This window comes from Pituophis catenifer, unplaced genomic scaffold, assembly GCF_029215685.1.
Source record: "Pituophis catenifer annectens isolate HBS135680 unplaced genomic scaffold, rPitCat1.0.hap2 SCAF_1, whole genome shotgun sequence".
Classification (NCBI taxonomy): Eukaryota; Metazoa; Chordata; class Lepidosauria; order Squamata; family Colubridae; genus Pituophis; species Pituophis catenifer.
The window spans coordinates 163,714,175-163,735,420 of NW_027256881.1; the positions used below are offsets into that span (position 1 = coordinate 163,714,175).

The 21,246-nt window shown below is 38.8% G+C and overlaps 1 protein-coding gene across 1 annotated transcript in view; it reads right to left on the reverse strand.

Annotated features, from left to right (window-relative positions):
* Positions 1–21,246, reverse strand: part of MLPH (melanophilin) — a 123,199-nt gene that overhangs the window by 5,325 nt on the left and 96,628 nt on the right. The window contains exon 15 of the mRNA XM_070956766.1: positions 20,456–20,553. Coding sequence (XP_070812867.1) covers positions 20,456–20,553 — 98 coding nt within the window. The remainder of the gene's footprint in view (positions 1–20,455; positions 20,554–21,246) is intronic.

The following is a 21,246-nucleotide window of genomic DNA, read 5'->3' on the forward strand; positions in this document are numbered from 1 at the left end:
GATTCAAAATGTTTATTTCCAAAGTTGAATTTGCTAGCTAGCATTGCTGTATTTGGAACATCGAAGTGTGTGAATTAATTGGCCTAATCAATGGATCATAGCATAGCATATCTTGAGATCATTAGATGCCTGAATATAATTCTGGAGAAAATATTATATGTATGCACAACTACTGTTGCAGAATGGAGGTAAATGATGAAAAGACACATGAGAGACATATGTTTATAATATTTTGTTTGGTTGTTTTGGTCTTGTAAAGTTTAAAAACATTTTGGTGTAGGGCAAGGGTGGACAATGTTCTTTTCCCACCAGGGACATTAATTTTTTTCTATTTTGTTTCCCAGCACTTGAGACCATCAGGTGATGTGGCAGCAACTTTACAAAAACAATGGTAGAATTTTTAAGGCTTTTGAATTAATAAAAGAAGTAAAAATCAATGAGAGAGGGAGAAAGAGGGGGGTGGGTAGAAGGGAGAGAGATGTTTTTAAAGTGCCTGGAAAATGTCTTCATCATATTTAAAGTTTTGCTATTAGATTTCAGCAATAAGATTTTTGAGAGCTGCAAAAGAAGACTCTAGGGAACATCTGTGGTTGATTTCCACAGTCTGGAACAGATTAGTCTAGATTAAGTAAAAAAAAATTTTTGCAGGTGTTGCATAGCAAGATGTCCAGAGTAACAGATATCAGGAATATCTAGTCAAAAATCTGGACAACCACTAGATCTGGATCAAATCTAACTGTTTATGCTATCTATTGGTCTTCTACATTTTTGCTGCCAAATGCAGTTTGTAATACATTCCATTTAGAAGGTCTTGAGAGGGAAATGAGACAAAGCCAACATCCATTGGGTACTACCCCAGATTCTACCTTCAGCCCGTGTTCAGGTTTCTATATATGCTGGACATTTTGCTCATGAAAAATATCTCTATCCATGCAATCACCTGGCTGTGGGAACTTACTCCTGATCTCCATGAATCGTTCAAGGATTCGGCATTTAGTCTCAGGTATAAAGACCAGCAGCAGAAGGCAGATAACTAGCAGCCTCATTCCTTTCAGGTTCTTTTCCCCCACTCTTCAAAGCACTTTGATATCTGATTTTAAACAAAGAAAAAAATAGGTGACCTAAAGCAACAGGGAACAAAAAATATGTTACTGGCCTCATACAAGAAAAGCACTCTGGAAAAGATAGCTTTAGTAAAGTAGAGAGTCATTGCAAAATTCTACAACAGCAAAGCAAATTTGAATGTTGAATTTCAAGAAAAAATACTTCCTGAAAAATTATTTAGTACTAAGTAAATACTAAGTTATATCAGTTTGCCATCAAACTGATATAAAAAGCATGGTCCATTGTTTTGATTGCTTAAGTTGCTTTTTCTGCTTTGGGTTGTTTCTTTTTAGATTCATATTCTAAATATCATTCTTTAATTATTGTATTTCAATCTGAATTTGCTTTGTGGTTTCTTTTTGCTGAAAATGAGCTTTTGAAGATGATTTTCATGGAAAACTTTAGGAAGAAAATAGATAATCAAAGCACACTTTATTCCACTCCACCCTAGATTCCACTGCTGTATGAGTCTCTTTTAGCATTCCAAGTTACACTTTTAGAAACTTACAATTCATATCATGTCTATTATGGCCCAGCATCAGAAAGCTCCTTGATCCTGCCCTTTTTTCATCAGAATTAACTTTTAGCAAACTCACTTTCACCTCTGTCAAACCACAGCCAGGAACTGAAGAAAAGGGAGCAACAATTAGATCCAGGAATATTTGTTCTTTGAAAGCCCAGACTTCTTCAAATTGGTAGTCTTTTACTTATTACAAGCAATCTCATTGAATAGGGGCAAAGATTTAGAAGAACACAAAGATGTGTTCTTCTTATTCTCCTTTTATCAGTTCCCAGGACTTACCTTTGTAGTCTTGTGCCAGCCTGTCTGGTCCAGCACACCAGAGGACTCCTCATGTGCTGTACCAGCGGCTCATTGTTGCCATTTCCATGCTCAGCATACCCATCTTTCTATCAGCTGTGCTACCAGGCAGTTTCTTGAATCTGACTTGTGTACGTTGCCTACCTTCCCCAAAGCTAATCAGTCTGTGAGCAACTCTAGCATCTTTTTACCCTGAGGTTTCTCAGTGGTTCTCTCACAAAGACCAACATGAACACCCATAGGAATTTACCTTTCACCCTGGGAATGAGACCATTGGGCATCCTTCTGGGCTATATCCATAAGGAAATATATTTGTTCTGCATAAAGGAACCATGTTAGCCTGGCAGCCAATAGAGCAAAAGATCAGAGGTTTAATGCATGGCTTCATTTCTTAATTCTGGAAACCTCGAGTCCTCTCTTCCTGGCTGCCATGCTTGCCTCCCAGCACAAACCATCTCATGATGACAAGATGACAAGTTTACCAACAAGCTATGCTGTCTGCCTTAGAATCCATAACACCCCAGAATGATAGAGTACAAGTGGATACTACTGTCAGGCCCAGGATAACTCAACATTTTTCAGCATCTATTATGCCAAGCTTGGCATACTCAAGAAACAAGTCAGATTTTGTCAATGATTGGTTGGATGATTTTGTCCAAGTCCTATTTTTTTCCCTGTACTTCAAAGTGTTTTTTATTTTCAATAGCAACCAGTTTTGCCTGTGTCCATCCAACCACCCATCTTGCTGTTTGCCTAGTGCCATCTTTGGCTGTGCCTCTCCCTCCACCCCTTGCTGTCTTTATTATATCAAACATCAAAGTGTGTTTGATCACTCACTAAGGAATCTACAGCTAGACTAAACATTTTATCTTTTGTAATTTGACTGATTCCTTCTCACATTCTTCTCTTTGCTCGCACAAGAAAATATTATGTACATGTTTAATATTTGCCTGAGCTAATCATCATTTGTAAATGTAAATATTTATTAAGCAAACATTTCCCTATTGTTTGAACTAATTCACCCCATTCAGAATCAAAGGTAACTGGCGCGAAACTAAACAGACTAAACTGCTGCTGTTAAAGTAGCACTTAGCTGCCAGCTGCCTGCAATTACTGCGAGTTCAATTCTCACCAGGCTCAAGGTTGACTCAGCCTTCCATCCTTTTGAGGTAGGTAAAATGAGGACCCGGTTTGTGGGGGCAATAAGCTGACTTTGTATAAATAGAACACCGCTTAGGGGGGCCCAAAAAGCCCTACTAAGCAGGTATATACAAAAGTATGAAGGCTATTGCTTAATGCATTGTAAGCTGCCCTGAGTCTCCTGAGAAGGGCGGCATATAAATCGAACTAATAAATAAATAAAATAAATAACTGTTTTCCAAATAGGAAATAGCAAATAGGAAGAAATGACTGTAAATTTATTATATGTATATTACATCTCATGGCTTATAATAAGACAGATAAAAATGAAATAAATGCATAATATAAATTAAAATACCTTTTTATTGTCAAGAAAAATTTACAAAATAATCTCACAATTATTTAAATCTTTTTGGAGCATCATTATCTAAATTAATTAAATAAATAGCCCCTATAGTGGCTGCAGGTAAATCATTATCACCTTTAAGAAGAAGCAAAATGAATGGAAAGTTGATATTGAGTCTGTTTTATGGTGGAGTCCACTAGCAAGCTGGAGGTAAGCTGGTTTCTTTAAACTTTAGTTTCCAAACTGGAAGGCTGGGATAACATGATCTACATTTATTACTTATTGAATAAGTTGTCTTTTGAACACAGACACAGATTGTGTGTCTGAAATAAGCACACTGGAAATTGTTTCATCTACAATGTTCTTTATAAAGAATCCCACTATTTTGTTTAAAAACCAATGGAATTGGAAAACAGGAAATTATCACATTAGTAGAATACAATAGCAAACAATTAGTAATAGTCAAATAAACTTGCTTATAAAGCACACAAAAAATACGAACACACACAAACCCTAAAAAACTAGACAATGCAGTGGGAAAAATGGATCTGGAAGATGATTTTATTTAGTATTTCCCCCAATAACTTGAATGGGCTACTGAGAACATGCATGTCATGCTTTGTTTTGCCTTCCTTATTCCCACCTTTCCCAAAAGCAGACATTCATAGAGCTGACAGACTGCATTGAAAGCAATACTCACTTGTTTGTCAAGGGGACTGAAGAATGGCACATCCAGGTTATGCCTTCAGTGGTCAGGCTCAGTGCAAGCTGGTGGTCCTTTCCCCCTTTTTATGTCTTCCTTTTGTATATGCATGGCAGCCTCTGACATCAGCATTGGGACAGGGCATCTCAACAGGCTCTCCCCTCCTCCCTTTAGAACTTCAGCTCTTTTCCCTCAAGTCAAGGAAAGAGGTTTTCTTATTTTGAATTACTTTCCTCCTTTAAGCAAATGAGGTAAAGAACTGGGAAACTAGATTGGCTGTATGCCTTCACTGAGATTTTACAAGTTTGAGATGTTCTGAAAGATCATTTTGATTATCAAAAGACAATATTGATATTTATTTTATTTCTATAGTCACCTATTTCAATCCAATGCCTCTGGAGCATGTAGAATTCTAAAACAATTAAAAACATTTAAATTTTAAATCCTTAATTTTCAACCTCCCTCCATTTCTTCTGACTCTATTGACTCTGCATCTGACTTAATTTAATCTCTGAGCCTCTAATGTTGATCTATTTGTATTTTATGTCCAGTTAAGTTACACCATATAAATAAAATAAGTAAAATAAAATGGCACATTTTGCTCTGGATTTTGAAATTTCTAGTTCTGATTGAACTGTGGTTCCCTGGACAGTTGGTCACAGCTGTGTCAGAGGCACATAGAGAAGCATTCAGTGACATTGATCCTAACAGGCACAGGATGCATGGAGGGATTATGGACAGCTTTCCCCTATTTGATTTTCAGCTCTGCATATGTGGACCTCAGTGCTATTCTTTTGGATGGAAGACCCATATACAAGAGTCCAGGGTCACTTTTCTTCCTAGGGGTTTTGGTCTGGGAGGTAGATGTGCAATGTGCATCCTCCAACTGTAGTTGGGATAGTTGATATCCTAGAAATTGAAAACTTATTATGGTTCTGCTGTCACTAATGAAACACAATAATAGAAAGAAATACTGTCAACCCTGGAGCCATCTTTGAGCGACTTCAGGGTTGCCACAGTAAGGCTGGCTGAAGCTGTGGGAAAGGGAGAGGGGAGTAGAGATAGTTGGGGGAATATGTAGTCAAAATAACATTCTTTCTTCTGGGAACCAAGGACACTCTCACCAGCACCTGGAGAGGCGTGGATGGGAGGCATCTGGGATGAGGAGAGAGACCTGATTGGGCCATGTGATGGTTGTGAGTGATGGGGGGGAGGGAGAACTTTGGATTTTGAACTGGGTGGGGAAAACCTGGGAAACTTCAGAGTCGGGTTTTCACCAGCTGTGCCAATATGACATGCTTAATAAATCTATACTTTGAGGAACCCTGCCTTGGAGTTTTGATTTCATATGGGCTGTTACTTGGAATCCTGACAAATACATTCTGGCTTCTGTTCCAATGTAATACAGGATTTCACATATGACTTCTCAGAATGACTGCCTTATCTTCAACCTGAGAAATTTCTTTTGTTCTTCAAATAGGGATTCCCCCCCCCATTGAAATTGCATTCCTCTTCACTCAGCATGGTGGGTTATATGAAGGGGTCATACGCCTCCCTCTTCCTGTTTGTTGTGATGGTGGTGTTGTGGCCTGCCAGTGGCCAGTGGAGCTGGCAGCAGATTCAGACAGTGAGGAGGTTGGGGAGGAACATGGGCCAGTCCTGGAGTCTGGGGAAGGCTCTGATGAGGACTCTGTGTCGGAGGCAGAGAGGGGGCCAGGGCAAGATGCCAGTTATCAGCAGCCTTCAGAGTCAGACAACAGCGAGGCAGACAAACAGCTGGAGCCTGTTCCCAGTATGTGCATGCACAGAGTTGCCAGACAAAGGGAACAGCTAAAGACAAGGGTCGACTTGGGAGTAAGGCCACAGGTGGATGATGACTGGCCCCTCCCAGAGGGAATAAAAGAGGAGCAAAAGGGGAGTGGAGTTTGCAGGAGACAATTAGTTTGCCTAATTGGTTTGTGCCAAGTTTTGAAGATATTGGCCTGGCAGCTCTCCAAGCCAGATAAGGTCTGTGACTGTAAATTCTCTCTTGAAATACTTTGCTGAAGGTGAATGAGAGGAATTCACTGTTTGTTTAATAAAAGGGGTTTTGTTGGGACCAGGATTCTGCTTCGTGTTTTTTGGGGAAGCCTAAGTCAGAACAAGTAGATTGTATATGTGCATAACTAAATATATGGGTATTCCAAGTTTCCCTAATCATAAAAGACATCAATATATCTCCTTGGTTTCGCCCTTTATACTAGCATATAGTATTAAAAAAATCTCATTTTTTTTAAAAAAGTAAAAGGCTAGCTTGGTCAATATGGAATAGTGACATTTACATATATGTGCATAACTAAATATATGGGTATTCCAAATTTCCCTAATCATAAAAGACATCAATATATTTCCTTGGTTTCGCCCTTTATACTAGCATATAGTATTAAAAAAATCTCATTTTTTTAAAAAAGTAAAAGGCTAGCTTGGTCAATATGGCTTACGCATTGTAAGCCGCCCTGAGTCTTCGGAGAAGGGCGGCATATAAATCAAATTAAAAAAAAAAATGGAATAGTGACATTTACATTTCTGTTCTACCCTAAAATAATAGCAGATACAGCGTGTACAATAAGTGAAAATGATGTCCATTCATCTGCACTAACATGGGCTCCTCCTATTACCTTTGCAGCTACTGGCAATTACATGTAAATATCCAGAAAATCAAAACATACCAAGAAAATAGCCAGCTGCCCATTATCTTATGGATTCCTTTACAGAGGACTTTCTGTGATGAGGTGCTAGAGCTGTGGGTTGGATCTTTCAATGAAATTCCTGTTCAGTTTTATGGTTCAATGATTTGCCTTGGACAAACTAGCTTATAAACCTCATAGTATATATAACATAGGATCATTGTAAATTGAAACAAATAAAGTAAATAAAAACATTGGAGAAAAGGAGTCACTGTTGTAGTGTAGAAAACTTGTAATTTTTTCTGATCCAGTTATTGCAGTTCCAATGCATATCAATTTGCAATTCAAGAAGCATAAACTGCGTCTACAATAACCTCTCATTAGAAAATGGACTACTGATTTAGAAGGTTTCTCTCTTCGGGTTTGGGAATCCGTTATGCTTCAGATCACCCTAGTGACAGATCACATGGTGGCCTGTAAAGAAGAGCCTTGGTTGCGCAGTGGTTAGAATGCAATATTGCAAGCTAACTCTGCCTACGGCCTGGAGTTCGATCCTGATGAGATTCAAGGTTGACTCAGCCTTCCAACCTTCTGAGATCAGTAAAATGAGGACCCTGTTTGTTGGGGGCAATATGCTAACATTGTAATCCACCCAGAGAGTTCTGTAAAGCACTATGGAATGGTATATAAGTCTAAGTGCTATTGCTATTGCTGTTAAGTGTGGCTATAAGTGTAAACAACCAAATAACCAAATATTATGGTATCAGGTCTTTCACTGTTTCACTAGAGCTTTGTTTAGCCATGATGTTCCAACTAAGTATCACAAAAGTGGATAAGGGGCACATCACCATGAAAAATAATTCTGCCCCATAGTGTTTTGAGCCTTGCCCTTCCTGACCCTAGCCTTGCAGAGCTGAATGGGAGAGGGGGTATGCAACAGAGGTGGGTTTCAGCAGGTTCTGACCAGTTCTGGAGACTCGGTAGCAGAAATTTTGAGTAGTTTGGAGAACCGATAAATACCACCTCTGACTGGCCCTGCCCCCATCTATTCTCTGCCTCCTAAGTCCTAGCTGATTGGGAGGAAATGGGGATTTTACAGTATCCTTCCCCTGGAGTGGGGAGGGAATGGAGATTTTACAGTATCCTTTCCCTGCCACGCCCACCAAGCCACACCCACAGAACCGGTAGTAAAAAAATTTGAAACCCACCACTGGTATGCAAGCAGAACTGTGATATCAAAGGTCCTGAACATGTAAAGATTCCACAAGCACTCAAACAAATACAGTCTTTCTGGATGCTGGAAAGAGAGTTGAAAGGGAGTGACCAATGTGGACGGACTCATTCAGATTCACTTGATTTAAGCACCGCCTTTTGGTATTCGGGAATTGTTCACCACCTTTGACTCTTATTCCATTTATTAGTGTAAACAATAGGAATACTTACATTCATTTGAAAATGCCATTATTTGGTTTTGGGGATTCAAAAATAATTCAGCATCCACATCAGGATAGGCTACTGCCAGGTAAGGAAAAGCAATTAAAGCATAGGCTTGCAGCTTTGAACATTTAGAATTGAGCATTTTTTTTTTTAAAAGAGAAGATATTCTATTCTTACTGTGGGATTTTTGAGCAATTAGCATTAATAAAGCAGTGAAGGAACATAACTTTACAGCCAGCAGATTTTTGGAAGGACAAGTATAGTGATCAAGATGTAGGATAAAAAGCAGTCCAGAATTTTGCAGGTGAGAATTCATTACATAATCTTCTGTTTCTGCATTTCTACATCTCTATTAATCACTAGATTTGGAACATCCAGGAGAGCTATTTTAATGTAATTTCTTGTGGGAAGCCAGAACTATTAATCACAAAATAGCATCGTATCCCTATTACCTGGTGTTTTCTTTCTATGAAAAAATTCATAACAGGAGGTTCACAACAATATTAAGTACAAGTGATAATGACAGCAACCTCTCTCCAAAGCAAATTGGAAAACTCCAGAAATTCTATCTTCATTTGCATTTGGCGTAACAATCTTACCTTCTTTTCTGGTTAAGGTCCTTTCCATGGGCTGCTGGCTTTAATGCTTCCCAAGCATAAGATTTTCCCAGTGTTCAACAAGGGGCCTCACCTCCCCCTCCATTAGCTGCCCACATTCACATTCTATAGGAAAGCAACAAACCCCTATCCCTTGGGGAATGGGGTGATGGTGGCAAGGTCCACATGGCAGGAAAGAAGAAGTGTCAAGAATTTGGAAGCAGGAATTCCCCCACCCCCACCCAGGAAATCTGCCCTGCAGTTTCAAAGAAAATGCTGAAAAAGCTCTCTAACATTTGCTCTCATCGAGGACTGAGCTAATTGGCTCTGCTTTCCACATCCCAAAGAAGTAGACCTGAGGCAGCAGTGATTTCAAGGCTTTAGCTAGTTAATCAGACAATCAGAGTGGTAAAAAAGCCCTTCTCTCTCAAGCAAGAAAGGAAAACAGGACATTTTGCTGTGGGGAACACAAACCATCCATTTATAATGCAGCCTACCTGGCTATATTTCTGAATCAAGATAAAAGCTGATGCGTAAGATGTACAAAGTATAATGTCTGCCTAAAGGGACGCATTAGGTGGGGTTACCCAATCCTTTTTGTTATGGGGTCCAGTAGCTATGATTGTTTTGGAATGAAGTCCTGCCAATATGTATGGATGTGGGGTGTGGGTATCTTTTCCTTCAGAATCCCTTGTCCCAGAATTGCTTTATTTGAGAAAACATAGCCCTTAAAGAAGAATAATAAAACTGCACGTAACACAGACTTCTCTTTCTGATTGCATCAATGGAATTAATTTACATTAACTGGAAGAGATCTGGACACATAACGGTTGATGAGAACATAGTAATGAAAGATAGCTTACAGGAGGCATTAAAAGTTCAGGATACTGAAAAGTCACAGCTGTAACTGGAAAATGCCTTCTAATTTGGTTATTTACTGAAAATAATTCAGCAAAGATTTATTAGCATTAAAAGTAGAAATTTTGGTCTGAACTCAAGATTCTTTCTGAGCTTGGAAAAAAACATTAATCAGATAAACAGATATAGGAACTCACATTTTCAGTTTCTTTGTGCATCTTTAGCTATGTTAATAAAATAAGTATGTATTGTAACTACCATATTTTTCGGTGTATAAGACGTACCAGAGTATAAGATGCACCTTAATTTTGGGGGAAGAAATCAAGAAAACAAGAATTCTACCTCTGCCTACCAGCATTTTGGAACGGTCTGGGGGGAATCTGCCTGGCAGCTTCGGGGAACAAGGCGGGTGCCACGATTTACGCCTGGTCACCCCTCTGGCTGCCCAGCAGGCAGCTTAGGGCAGGCAATGGCCGCAATGACTTCACTCCCCTGCGATGTAGGAGCTGCCGCCTAAGCCCTCTGCGCCCAGGAGCCGAGCGAGAGCTCCTAAAGAAAAACGCCCCTCCTTTCCAGCCACCGCTGCCCGGATTCCCTAACGCAATAATCAGAGCCGCGTTTCAGGCAGCGGGCGGCCAGTTCCCCTGCAATGTGAGGAGTTGCCGCCTCTCTGCGCCCAGGAGCCAAGCGAGCCGAACAAGAGCTCCTAAAGAAAAACGCCCCTCCTTTCCAGCCACTGCTGCCCGGATTCCCCAACGCAATAATCAGAGCCGCGTTTCAAGCAGCGTTTCCCAACGGGAAGAAAAGCACTTTCAGGCAGAAGTGCTGCAATCCCCTCCCCGAATCCAAAATGGTTCCCAGTTCCCCGCTGCACATTGCAGGAGAACTGGCCGCCCACAGCCTGAAACGTGGCTCTGATTATTGCGTTGGGGAATCCGGGCAGCGGTGGCTGGAAAGGAGGGACGTTTCTCTTTAGGAGCTCTCATTCGGCTCGCTTGGCTCCTGGGTGCAGAGGGCTTAGGCGGCAGCTCCTACATTGCAGGGGAGTGAAGTCATTGTGGCCATTGCCTGCTCTAAGATGCCTGCTGGGCAGCCAGAGGGGTGACCAGCCGCAAATCGTGGCACCTGCCTTGTTCCCCGAAGCTGCCGGGCAGATTCCCCTCCCCCCAGACCGTCCCAAAGAGGGTTTGTTTGTTTTGTTTTGTTTTGTTAAATTTATATACCGCCCTCCTCCTGAAGGACTCAGGGCGGTGAACAGCCACAAAATAAAATACATAGATACAAAAGTTAAAAGACATAATTAAAACCAGATTAAATAATTTAGCCCGAGACAATTAAAAAAACCCCAATAATTTAAAACAGATTAAAATTTCGATTTAAAAGAATTTTAAAACAGGGGAGAAAATTAGGCCAGGCCGGCTTGCTGGAATAGGAGAATCTTAAGAGCACGGCGGAAAGTGCGTAGATCCGGGATCCTCCGTATCTCTGGGGGGAGCTCGTTCCAGATAGTGGGTGCCCCCACAGAGAAGGCCTTCCCTCTGGGGGCCGCCAGTCGACATTGTTTAGCTGACAGCACCCAGAGGAGCCCCTCTCTATGAGAGCGTACCGGCCGGTGGGAGGCTGCTTGTGGTAGTAGGCGGTCCCGTAAATAACCAGGTCCTAAGCCATGGAGCACTCTAAAGGTGGTGACCAAAACCTTGAAGCGCACCCAGAAGACCATCAGGAGCCAGTGTAGCTCGCGCAGGAGAGGTGTCACACGGGAGCGCCATGTTGCTCCCATAACCACCCGCGTGGCTGCACTCTGCGCCAGCTGGAGCCTCCGGGTGCTCCTCAAGGGGAGCCCCATGTAGAGAGCGTTGCAGGAGTCCAGTTGTTCCTCAGGGTGTGCCCCGACCCAGATCCCTGCCGCCTGGAACTGCCCGAAAATGGCCAAAGGGTGGGGGCCGGCGGGTGGGCGGGGCTACATTCAGTGTATAAGACGCACCCAGATTTTCACCCCCTTTTTGGGGGTAAAAAGGTGCGTCTTATACACCGAAAAATACAGTAATTGCCAAAGACATAATAAGTATTAGGGCCATCAACACTTTAGATTTGATTTCAAAAGGCTACGTAGCCAAAGGCATTATTATAGCACCTCTCTGCAACTGTTTAAAGCAGTCATGTGATAAAAAAAAACAACTATGGCTTTTATGTCACTGCGTTTTTGTATTTACCAGATGAGCTCATATTTCTGGACTGTTAAGACTTTCCGTAGCTTGCCAAGTCCTTATCTCTGATCCACTACGAATGTCCGCATTCCTTCACTTTTTTTCTATCTTTCTTTGTTTTCTTGCCAAGAGCTCCGGCCGCAGAGAGGTGGCCGGCAGGAACGTTGCCAAAATGTAATTATTTAGATAGTAAGATGTTTTCTTTTCTTTATAACAAATAAATGAGTTTTTCTTAGAAAAAAATATCTTCGGGGTTTATTTTCTTGCAGAAGTATGCTTCAAGGGAAAAGTCTCGATCCACGTCTCTAAATCAAGGTGCGATTACCCAAAAGCAGAATGGAATTAATTAGCGCCCTTACATTTTAGTTGCAGAAAGTTGCTGTATTTGCATTCCCATGTGCTCCAAAACACCTTGGGAATCATATTTGAAGCACTGCACAGCCCTAAATAAACATGTTGTAGATACAGTTTGGATACAATATTAGAATCAAAATGATGCCACTTGGTTACATTGGAATAAAGACACTCAAACACTTGTGATAGAAGATGCCTGAACTTTGCATTTCTATCATGAAACAAATTCTAAGAATATCGAACAGTAATGACTTCAGTTTCAATAACTGCTTGATATATAGGTCACTGTTGCCAACAAGAGTTCAAGTTTTTTTTATTTCAGAGAATTCAGTAATATCTTAATTTTCTGAAGGTCTGTGCTTATACATGACACAAAATTTGAAGTTGTATATGAAACCCACCATAATAAATATTTGGTAGACAACTTGCATAGAAATTCAAATTTTAAAGTTTGAAAACATAATTCTAGATTTAAAATACAATATGGAGAGAAGAGAGGTGGGGGGCACTGAAGCATCCCCATGAATGTTTCATAAGGATGAATGACCATGGGGTTACCACTGCATCTTTGAAAAAGGGTCATATATAGTTTTGGGGTGTCTGTTGTAACTTTGAACGTTCATTGTGGCCTGTCGTATCTCAAGGACTATCTGTATTATGTTGCTCTGAAATGGGTGAAGGATCCTCAGTCCTAAGACAAGCTTTTAACCTGGGCAAATCTACTGTGTATAAAATGATGAAAAATGCTAGCGGACTTCCGGTGGCACCGCAGGCACCGAGGGCGCTCTTTTCTTGAGCGCCAGCCACGCGATCTCGTAAAGCTGCTAGAACAGCGCAAATCAGCTGTCTAGCGGCTTGGAAACTTTCTCCCCGGGGAAAAGGGGAGGAAGAGAGCAGACGGGCATAGGTAGAGCTCCCCAAGGAGCCCCAGGAACAATTCTGGGGCTCGAAGGGTGAGAGCTCCCTGGAAGCCCGACAGAGCTCTGGATCCAGGACGTTTCTGCTTTAAGCAGAAGAAGACGCGACCACCCCTGCAAACAATGCTTGGAATAAACATTATTCGGAAGCAGGCTGAGCAAACTCAGGAGAGATTAGATCTGCAAGTATTGAACTTTAACTCCAAATGTGTATTACTTCCTTCTGACTTATTAAGGGGAGAAGTGAAACCAAGATGGCGATTGAGCTTTAATGGGGCGTGAAAGCGAAAGTTAAAAAGGAAAGTTTCTTTTAGTGTTGGCAGCCCGTTCAAAATTAGAGATTTGTGTTTTTTTTTTAAAAAAGAAGATGATCAAAGATTACAGCAGTGATTTTTAAAAAAAGGACTGATATTATTTAAAGACTGATTTCTGGATTTGGTGGATCTATTGTTCTGGCAGCTGATTAAATTTAAATTGGAAACTAAAAATGGCTTCAAAACAAATTAAGGCTATTGTCCCAAAAAGTGCTGGGACTTCGCCAGCTCAAACGTCCAGATTGCAATCTCTCTCTGTTCCAACGGAACCAACAATATTAACATTTGAAATGTTGCAGGAAGCCCTCAAAACACAAGCCTCTGTTACAGAAAAAAAAATTGCTTCAGTGTTTCAGGAGCAAACTCGAGAGGTTGCTGAAGAGATAGCTCAAGTTAAAGAGACTATTCAAAAATGAAACCAAGAAATTAGAGAAGATATTATTATGGCAGTACAAGGATTGGCAGGGCATATTGAAGCAATAGATGAAAAAGTGGACGAAATTAAGCAGTCTAATGAGAACTTGGAAAATAAAATGGGGGAGGTCCAGGACAAGATGGAAAGAGCAGAGGCTGATGTGATAATGATACAATATAGAGACATGAAATTTGCTCTGAGAATAAGAGGCCTCAAGGAAAATAAGCAAGAGAATTTGAGAGAGATCTTTTCAGAAGCATTTGCACAGATAATGGGAGATCAAAAAGCAAATTTTGAATGGCAAATTGACAAAATGTATTGTGTCAATTCATGGGTGGCCAGACAGAAACATTTACCAAGAGACATTGTAGTTTATTTTACAAGGAGACTACGTAATGAAATCCTACAAGTTACTTTTAAAAATAAACTTCAAGTGCAGGGGCAGGAGGTTTTAACACTGAAAGAAATTCCCCCCAAAATGTTGAGAGCCAGAAAGGATTATGCCTTTCTGGTGGAAGAACTGAGATACCATCAGATACAGTATAGATGGGAAGTTCCAGCTGGTCTAGTGGTGAATTATTCAGGAGAAAGATACCGTCTCAATTCAGTGTGGAAGGCAAGAGATTCCTATACCAATGTATTAAAGGCTGGATGCCCACAGCTCCAGGAAGCTAGAAGGAAGACGGAAATAGAGGGGGCAAGAAAGGGGGAGAAAGAAGAATTGTTGGCACAGGCCCAAAAGGGTGATTTGATTACTCAAGAAGAATTAATACAATTTTCGACTACTGTTCAAGCTTTGGAGATAAAAGAACCTAAGGATCAAAGACAGACTCGAGCAGCAGCCAAGCATCAAGAAGAATTAAGAGTGCAGCAACTTCAAATGACTCAAGATACTACAAAAACAGAAGCAGTGGGAGGAGCAAGGCCAAAAAGTAAAATGCATGGAGATTTCCAGCAGATGCTCCAAGTGCTTCAGGTTGGCAATTTTTATTGAAAATAATAGAAAAGATGCAGTTTGGGGAACATTTCACAAAATCTATTAAGGCAATATATCAGAAACAAACAGCGCAAATAATAATTAATGGTAGTTTAATAGATACTTTTAATATAGAAAAAGGAACAAGACAAGGATGCCCTTTGTCTCCATTATTGTTTTAACTTTGGGATTTTTGTTAAATAAGATACATGGGTCGGACAAAATAAGTGGAATTAAGATTAGGCAGTATGACTATAGATTACGAGCATTTGCAGATGACTTGATTGTTACTTTAACCCAACCATTACAGTCGGTTGTAGGTCTAATGGATGTAATTAATCAATATGGACAAGTATCCTGATTTAAAATAAATGCAGGGAAAACGAAGATAATAACTAAAAATATGACTATATATCAAAAAGAAGAATTAGAAAGACTAACAGGATTTGAAATTCTAAAAAAAGTTAAGTATTTAGGGGTCTATATTATGACATCAAATGCGAAATAATTTAAGTATAATTATGATCTGTTGTGGCAAAAAATACAGAGAGAGATGGAAAACTGGAAAAAATTACAATTATCCTTGTTAGGAAGAATAGCAGCAGTAAAAATGAATGTTTTGCCTAAGTTTTTGTTTCTTTTTCAAATGATACTTAAAAAAGATGAGAATTTGAAGATATGGCAGAAGGGTATTAATAATTTTGTTTGGGCAGGGAAGAAACCGAGAATAAAACAAAAAATGATGCAGGATATACGTGAAAGAGGAGGTCTCAAAATGCCTAATTTAAGACTATATTATGAGGCAGCTGTTCTATCAGCAATGAGTGATTGGATGAATTTAACAGAAGAAAGAATATTGAATATTGAGGGATATGATTTGGTTTACGGGTGGCATGCTTATTTATTATATGATAAGAAAGTGGACAAGACTTTTAAAAGTCATATATTAAGGAATGCTCTATTGCGTGTCTGGAAAAAGTACAAGTATAAACTAAATGAGAAGTTACCATTGTGGGCAATACCCAGACACGCGATAGAGAATATAAGTGTAGAGCAAAGGCAGGATGTGATTACATACAAAGAGCTTCTTAACAAGGGAAGAGGTATACTACAATTAAAATCTTTGAATCAACTAAGAGAAGAAAGGACAATTCGAACATGGTTTCAATATGTACAGTTGCAAACTAGATGGAGAGAAGATCAGAAAATTGGTTTTCTGCAAAATGAGGAGAACTTGGTAAAACAGATTAGAGATCAAAGTCAAATGCATATAAAAAGGTTGTATAATGCGTTGGTAGAAATAGATTCAGAAACGGAGTTAGTTAAGGACTGTATGATAAAGTGGGCACAAAATATTGAAGAACCAATAATGTAGGAAACATGGGAAAAAATATGGGTTAGAAATGTGAAGTTCACGCAAGCCCAAAACTTAAGAGAGAATTTTTATAAAATGTTTTATAGATGGCATCTGGATCCTAAAAAGCTAGCCTGTATGTATCCAAGTGTGCAACCCAAGTGTTGGAGATGTGAATGTGATGATGCCACGTATTATCATATATGGTGGACATGTAAAAAAATTAAGGCATTTTGGATAAAAATATGGTGGATTATTCAAAATATTCTCAAAAAGAAGATAAAATTTACTCCACAGTTCTTTTTGTTAGGCATAATTACAGATTGTACTGTTATAGAGACTAAATTGTACTACTTGGTAGTACAGTGGTCTAAGGCACCCTGTTATTAAGCTGGTTATTAAGACCAGCTGCCTGCAATTACTGCAGGTTCAAATCTTGCCAAGGCTCAAGGTTGACTCAGCCTTCCATCCTTTCTAAGATAGGTAAATTGAGGACCCAGTTGTGGGGGCAATAAGCTGACTTTGTATAAATATACAAAAAGGATGAAGGCTATTGCTGAGCACATTGTAAGCCGCCCTGAGTCTCCGGAGAACGGCGGCATATAAATCAAATTTTTTAAAAAAATGATTTTAAATTTAATAACAGCAGCCAGACTCTTGGTAGCACAGTACTGGAAGAAGGAAGACTTGCCTACTATTGAAGAATGGACACTAAAAGTAGTGAATTTAGCAGAGGTGGCTAAAATTTCAGCGAATTTGAAGGACCATTCAAATGAAAGATATATATTGGAATGGAGAAGATGGATTGACTATATTCAAAACAAATATCGGACTAAAAAGTTTCAAATAGCTTATGAATGAAATCTATATTTTCTTTTTGAATATGTTTAGTTAATTGAAAGGGGAGTTAAAGAGCAAAGGGGAGTTTGGAGACCACAGAAAGTTAGCTTATTTTAGCTTATGTTTGTTATGTTATACCCTGTTTTTGCTCTGGGAAGTCCGGGAGGTGGGTGTTGGTGGGAGGGGGGTTGGAGGGAGAGGGGGGAGGGGGGTGGTGGGAGGGGGGGAAAATTGTTGTAATGATTGTTAAAACTTTTTAAATAAAAAAAAAATGCTAGCAAAAATTATAATGCATTCTGCCCCTTAGTTTGCCATGAAATCCAGCTATAAGAAAGATGGAGAATATGCTTCCATTGTAATGTGCTACTTAAGAAGGCTTTAAATATTTATGAGCACATTTGTCAGTGCATATCAGCCCCACCAGGTAAGCCAAATCAGGAAATCAACTCCACAGAAAGGCTAGAACTATTTTTTATTGAAATTGGCTGTAGTAGCAGAATCTTGCAGGTCTGATTGCATTGTGCCTCCTCTTCCTCCTTGAATTAAGAAGATGTCTGCCTGAGCCATTTTCCAATGCTATCTTGTTCTGGACTTTAAAAATGCTTTAGCTCCTTTTCCCTAGGCAACAGATCCTGCAAATCTCTGACAAGGTCATCTTCTTTACTCATGCATTTTGGATTATAAAATTTGACACCATACTCAACAACCCCCCTTTTCCACTGGTTCAGCGTCTCACTCTTTATGCAAGGTTTTGGGGACACCTAATCCTAGCAAAAAATGAGGGAAGTCTATAGTTACCATGGCATAAATTTCCAGGAGTTATAATCCAGTGGTTTGTATTAGACAAAATAGTTTCCCTCTATTTATTAGGCTAATTAGCTAGTTTTATAAAGTCTTTCTGAATCTTTTTTTTAACAAATAGAACATGAAGATTTAATTCAAAAAGTGCAAGCTACCTGCAGGAATTATTGATTTTTCTACATTGTAAAGTAAATCAAACTCTTCTCCTTACCACCCAATGATTTAGTAATAGCAGCATGACATGAATCTCGGGCAGTTCCAAAAAATACAATACAATACAAAATGTATATATGGGACCCATAAAGCTAAACAATGGGCTTAGTGGTCTAGAAAACATATCTTTAATTCACCTGGCCATATATATATATATAGAACTATATAAAAGAGTGGAAGAGAAAGAAAAATGCTTGAGCCAGTTCTCCTTAAGATATGCGAAGAAGCTGAGAAAGGGATTCCATAACATACATTGAGACCTGCTGCTCTGCTAGAGAAAGAGCTCAAATGTCATAGGATTCTTCTTCAGAGATTGCTGTTCAGATGTAATTTGTTCCTTTTCCTTCTTTTATAGAACAAGTAGATTGGTAAAAGAGAGAAAAGCAACAAAAATGAAAACTTGAGCCAGGATTTTGCAGTGTTGATCTCAGAAGATTCATTGTTTTCAAGAACGATGGGTCATCACAGGTTTCTGTAAAGTATCAAAACACCAATGTGAGCCTTTGAAGTTTTACTTACTTAAAACATTTATATAGCTGCTCATCTTCCATTCAGCTCTGGGTGCATCTCAATCAAAATCAGGAAGTAACAATCACACATAAACGTTGCTGGACTGAGATTGTGCATACATTTTTCCCATGCCATTTATAGAGTTAAAAGTTTAGGAGTTTCAGTTTTCTCCACAATTGTTTTTATTGGGTATAGTTAAAGGTTTTACATTGGGTGAAACAAAGCTGATATTGTATATGGTGACAGCAGCGAGATTATTGATAGGTCAATATTGGAAAAACGACTACTATTGAAGAATGGACTGTGAAGATGGCCAGTTTTGCAGAGATGGCGAAGATCTCAGCGTATCTAAAAGATCGGACTCAAGAGACTTATGTTTGGGAGTGGAAGAAGTGGATAGATTATGTGCAGAATAAATATCAAACTAAGAAATATCAGATAGCTTTTAGCTGAATGTATTATGCAGGGATAGAGTAACTGAATTTTATGAAGATATAAACAGTACATGGGGTGGAGGGGTTTAAGTTTTATAAAATGTGATTTTGATTTGGATTTCATCTTGAGGAAGTCTTGGGGGGAGGGGAGGGTTAGGGAGGGCTGGGGGGGGAAACTGGGGAGAAAATGTATTTGTAAAACTTTTTAAATAAAAAAAAAAGTTTAGGAGTTTCACGCAGATTGAGCACAAATGCTGCTAGATGCTCCTATGGCTCATAGCAATCACTGTTTTTCTTTTGACTGGCTTCAGAACAATGCAAAATGTTGTCATGAAACCAAAGAGAGTGAGGTTAACATTTTCCAACTGCAGATGTCTCGTGGAAAAAAGAGATGATTGCTGCTCGCCCCTAAAATATTAAAGAACTGCCAGAGTAATGACAGGGGAAAAAAATGATAAGGAGATTTCAGATTCTTACATACAGTATATGTATTATGTTGGAAGAAAAATACATTAGGGTAAGATGAAAAGAATATGTTCATCTGTAGGAATTAATCCAAAAGTGGTTGTTTTATCTGTAACATTTTAAAAATATTCATCAATAATAAAAGACATTAGAAAGATTTGGGATCATTATTTTGGATTATAATTCAAAAGTATTTCCAACCCAGACTTTTTCTCAAGAAGTAAGACTAACTCACTCATTTATTCCCTAAAGGACAGCTGCCATGCCTCCCCCCCAGTGCATTCCCTCCTCCCAATTCACAGAATCCAGAGTCAACTAGTTTTGTTATGATTTGTCATGTTTCCAATTTCAAATGTAAACTATGTACTCCTGCTGAAACGTACGCATCTTTTAAAAAATAAGAATGTTCCCTGGTGCAAATATACTGCTGCAGAAAAACAGCAACAGAAAAAGCAGGAACAGAAATATTTTTTTGCCTGGGAGAAGAGAGCGAGAGCAAGAGAGAGATGTGAAATTGCCAATCAAGTAGGTTAGCTCTACCATAGCTAGTTACTTTTATATTTCAATTTTAAAATAAGAAATCAGCCAATAGATAAAGTTATTGTTGATGCAGTCATCTGGTTGCATGAATTATTGGGATTATATGATTATATGATTATATATGATTATTATAACATATATTATAATAAGATCATATGACTGATTACCCTGATGCAAAAGCATGCTATACTGCTATTAGCTGTTATTTCATTTGTCTGATTCTGGATTCTGTTTAATTTACATGTTTTCATATTAATATTTCATATTAATAACATATGTGGTCTTTATAAATGACCACATATCTTTCTCCTACAAAAAACAGTGGTCTTCTATTGAAATTTGGCATTTCAAGGTAATGAACTCCTCTATTCATCTGCTGTTATCCTTATTCTGCCATCTATTCTCAGTTGGGATGAAAGCAGTAAAGTAAATTCTGAATACTTGCCGCGAAGATGTGATCTGTTTTTCTGTTTCTTCCATTTGGATTTCGTTGGGTCAGTGATCCTCTGTAATAGGAGTTCCGAGCAAAGGATTCTGCATTGCCTTGAAAAGTTAAAGTAAATAATAAGGATGGCAAGATGTCGCAATAAAATTATTCATGTTTAGCTAGTATTAAAAGGTAAGAATGGGGAAAGAACCAAAGTATACATACAATGTTTAAATGGAAGGAGAATGTTTAAGTTCAAACCTGTTCTAGGATAATAATTAAATCAGCAGGTAAAAAGTAAGTTTCCTGCAACACTTTTATTTTTTATTTTTTTATAAAATAAATTTTTATTAAAATATAAATATTAAAAAAAACATAACATAACATACAACAAACATTTATACAACATATAAACAAAAAGAAAAGGATTATGTTTCCTTCTTAAGCATTATTTCAAAGTGACATTCTGCTTATAATACGTTTCTTCACCTCTCCTTAATCTAATAACATTTTTTATACCGGTAATATTTCCCCCTATATTTTTTGTTTGTTTCTAGTTTTTAACCAATTATACCAATTGTTCCATACTTTGTAATAGTCTGATTCTTCTCTTTCTTGTATTTCTTTGGTTAACCTATCCATTTCAGCGCATTCTAGAATTTTTTCTATTAATTCTGTTTCGTTTGGCGTTCTTTCTTGCTTCCAATTTTTTGCATAGATTATTCTTGCAGCTGTTAGTATGTGAATTGTAAGGTATTTGATATCTTTAGGGTATGATTTATTAAAGATTCCTAGTAAAAATGTTTCTG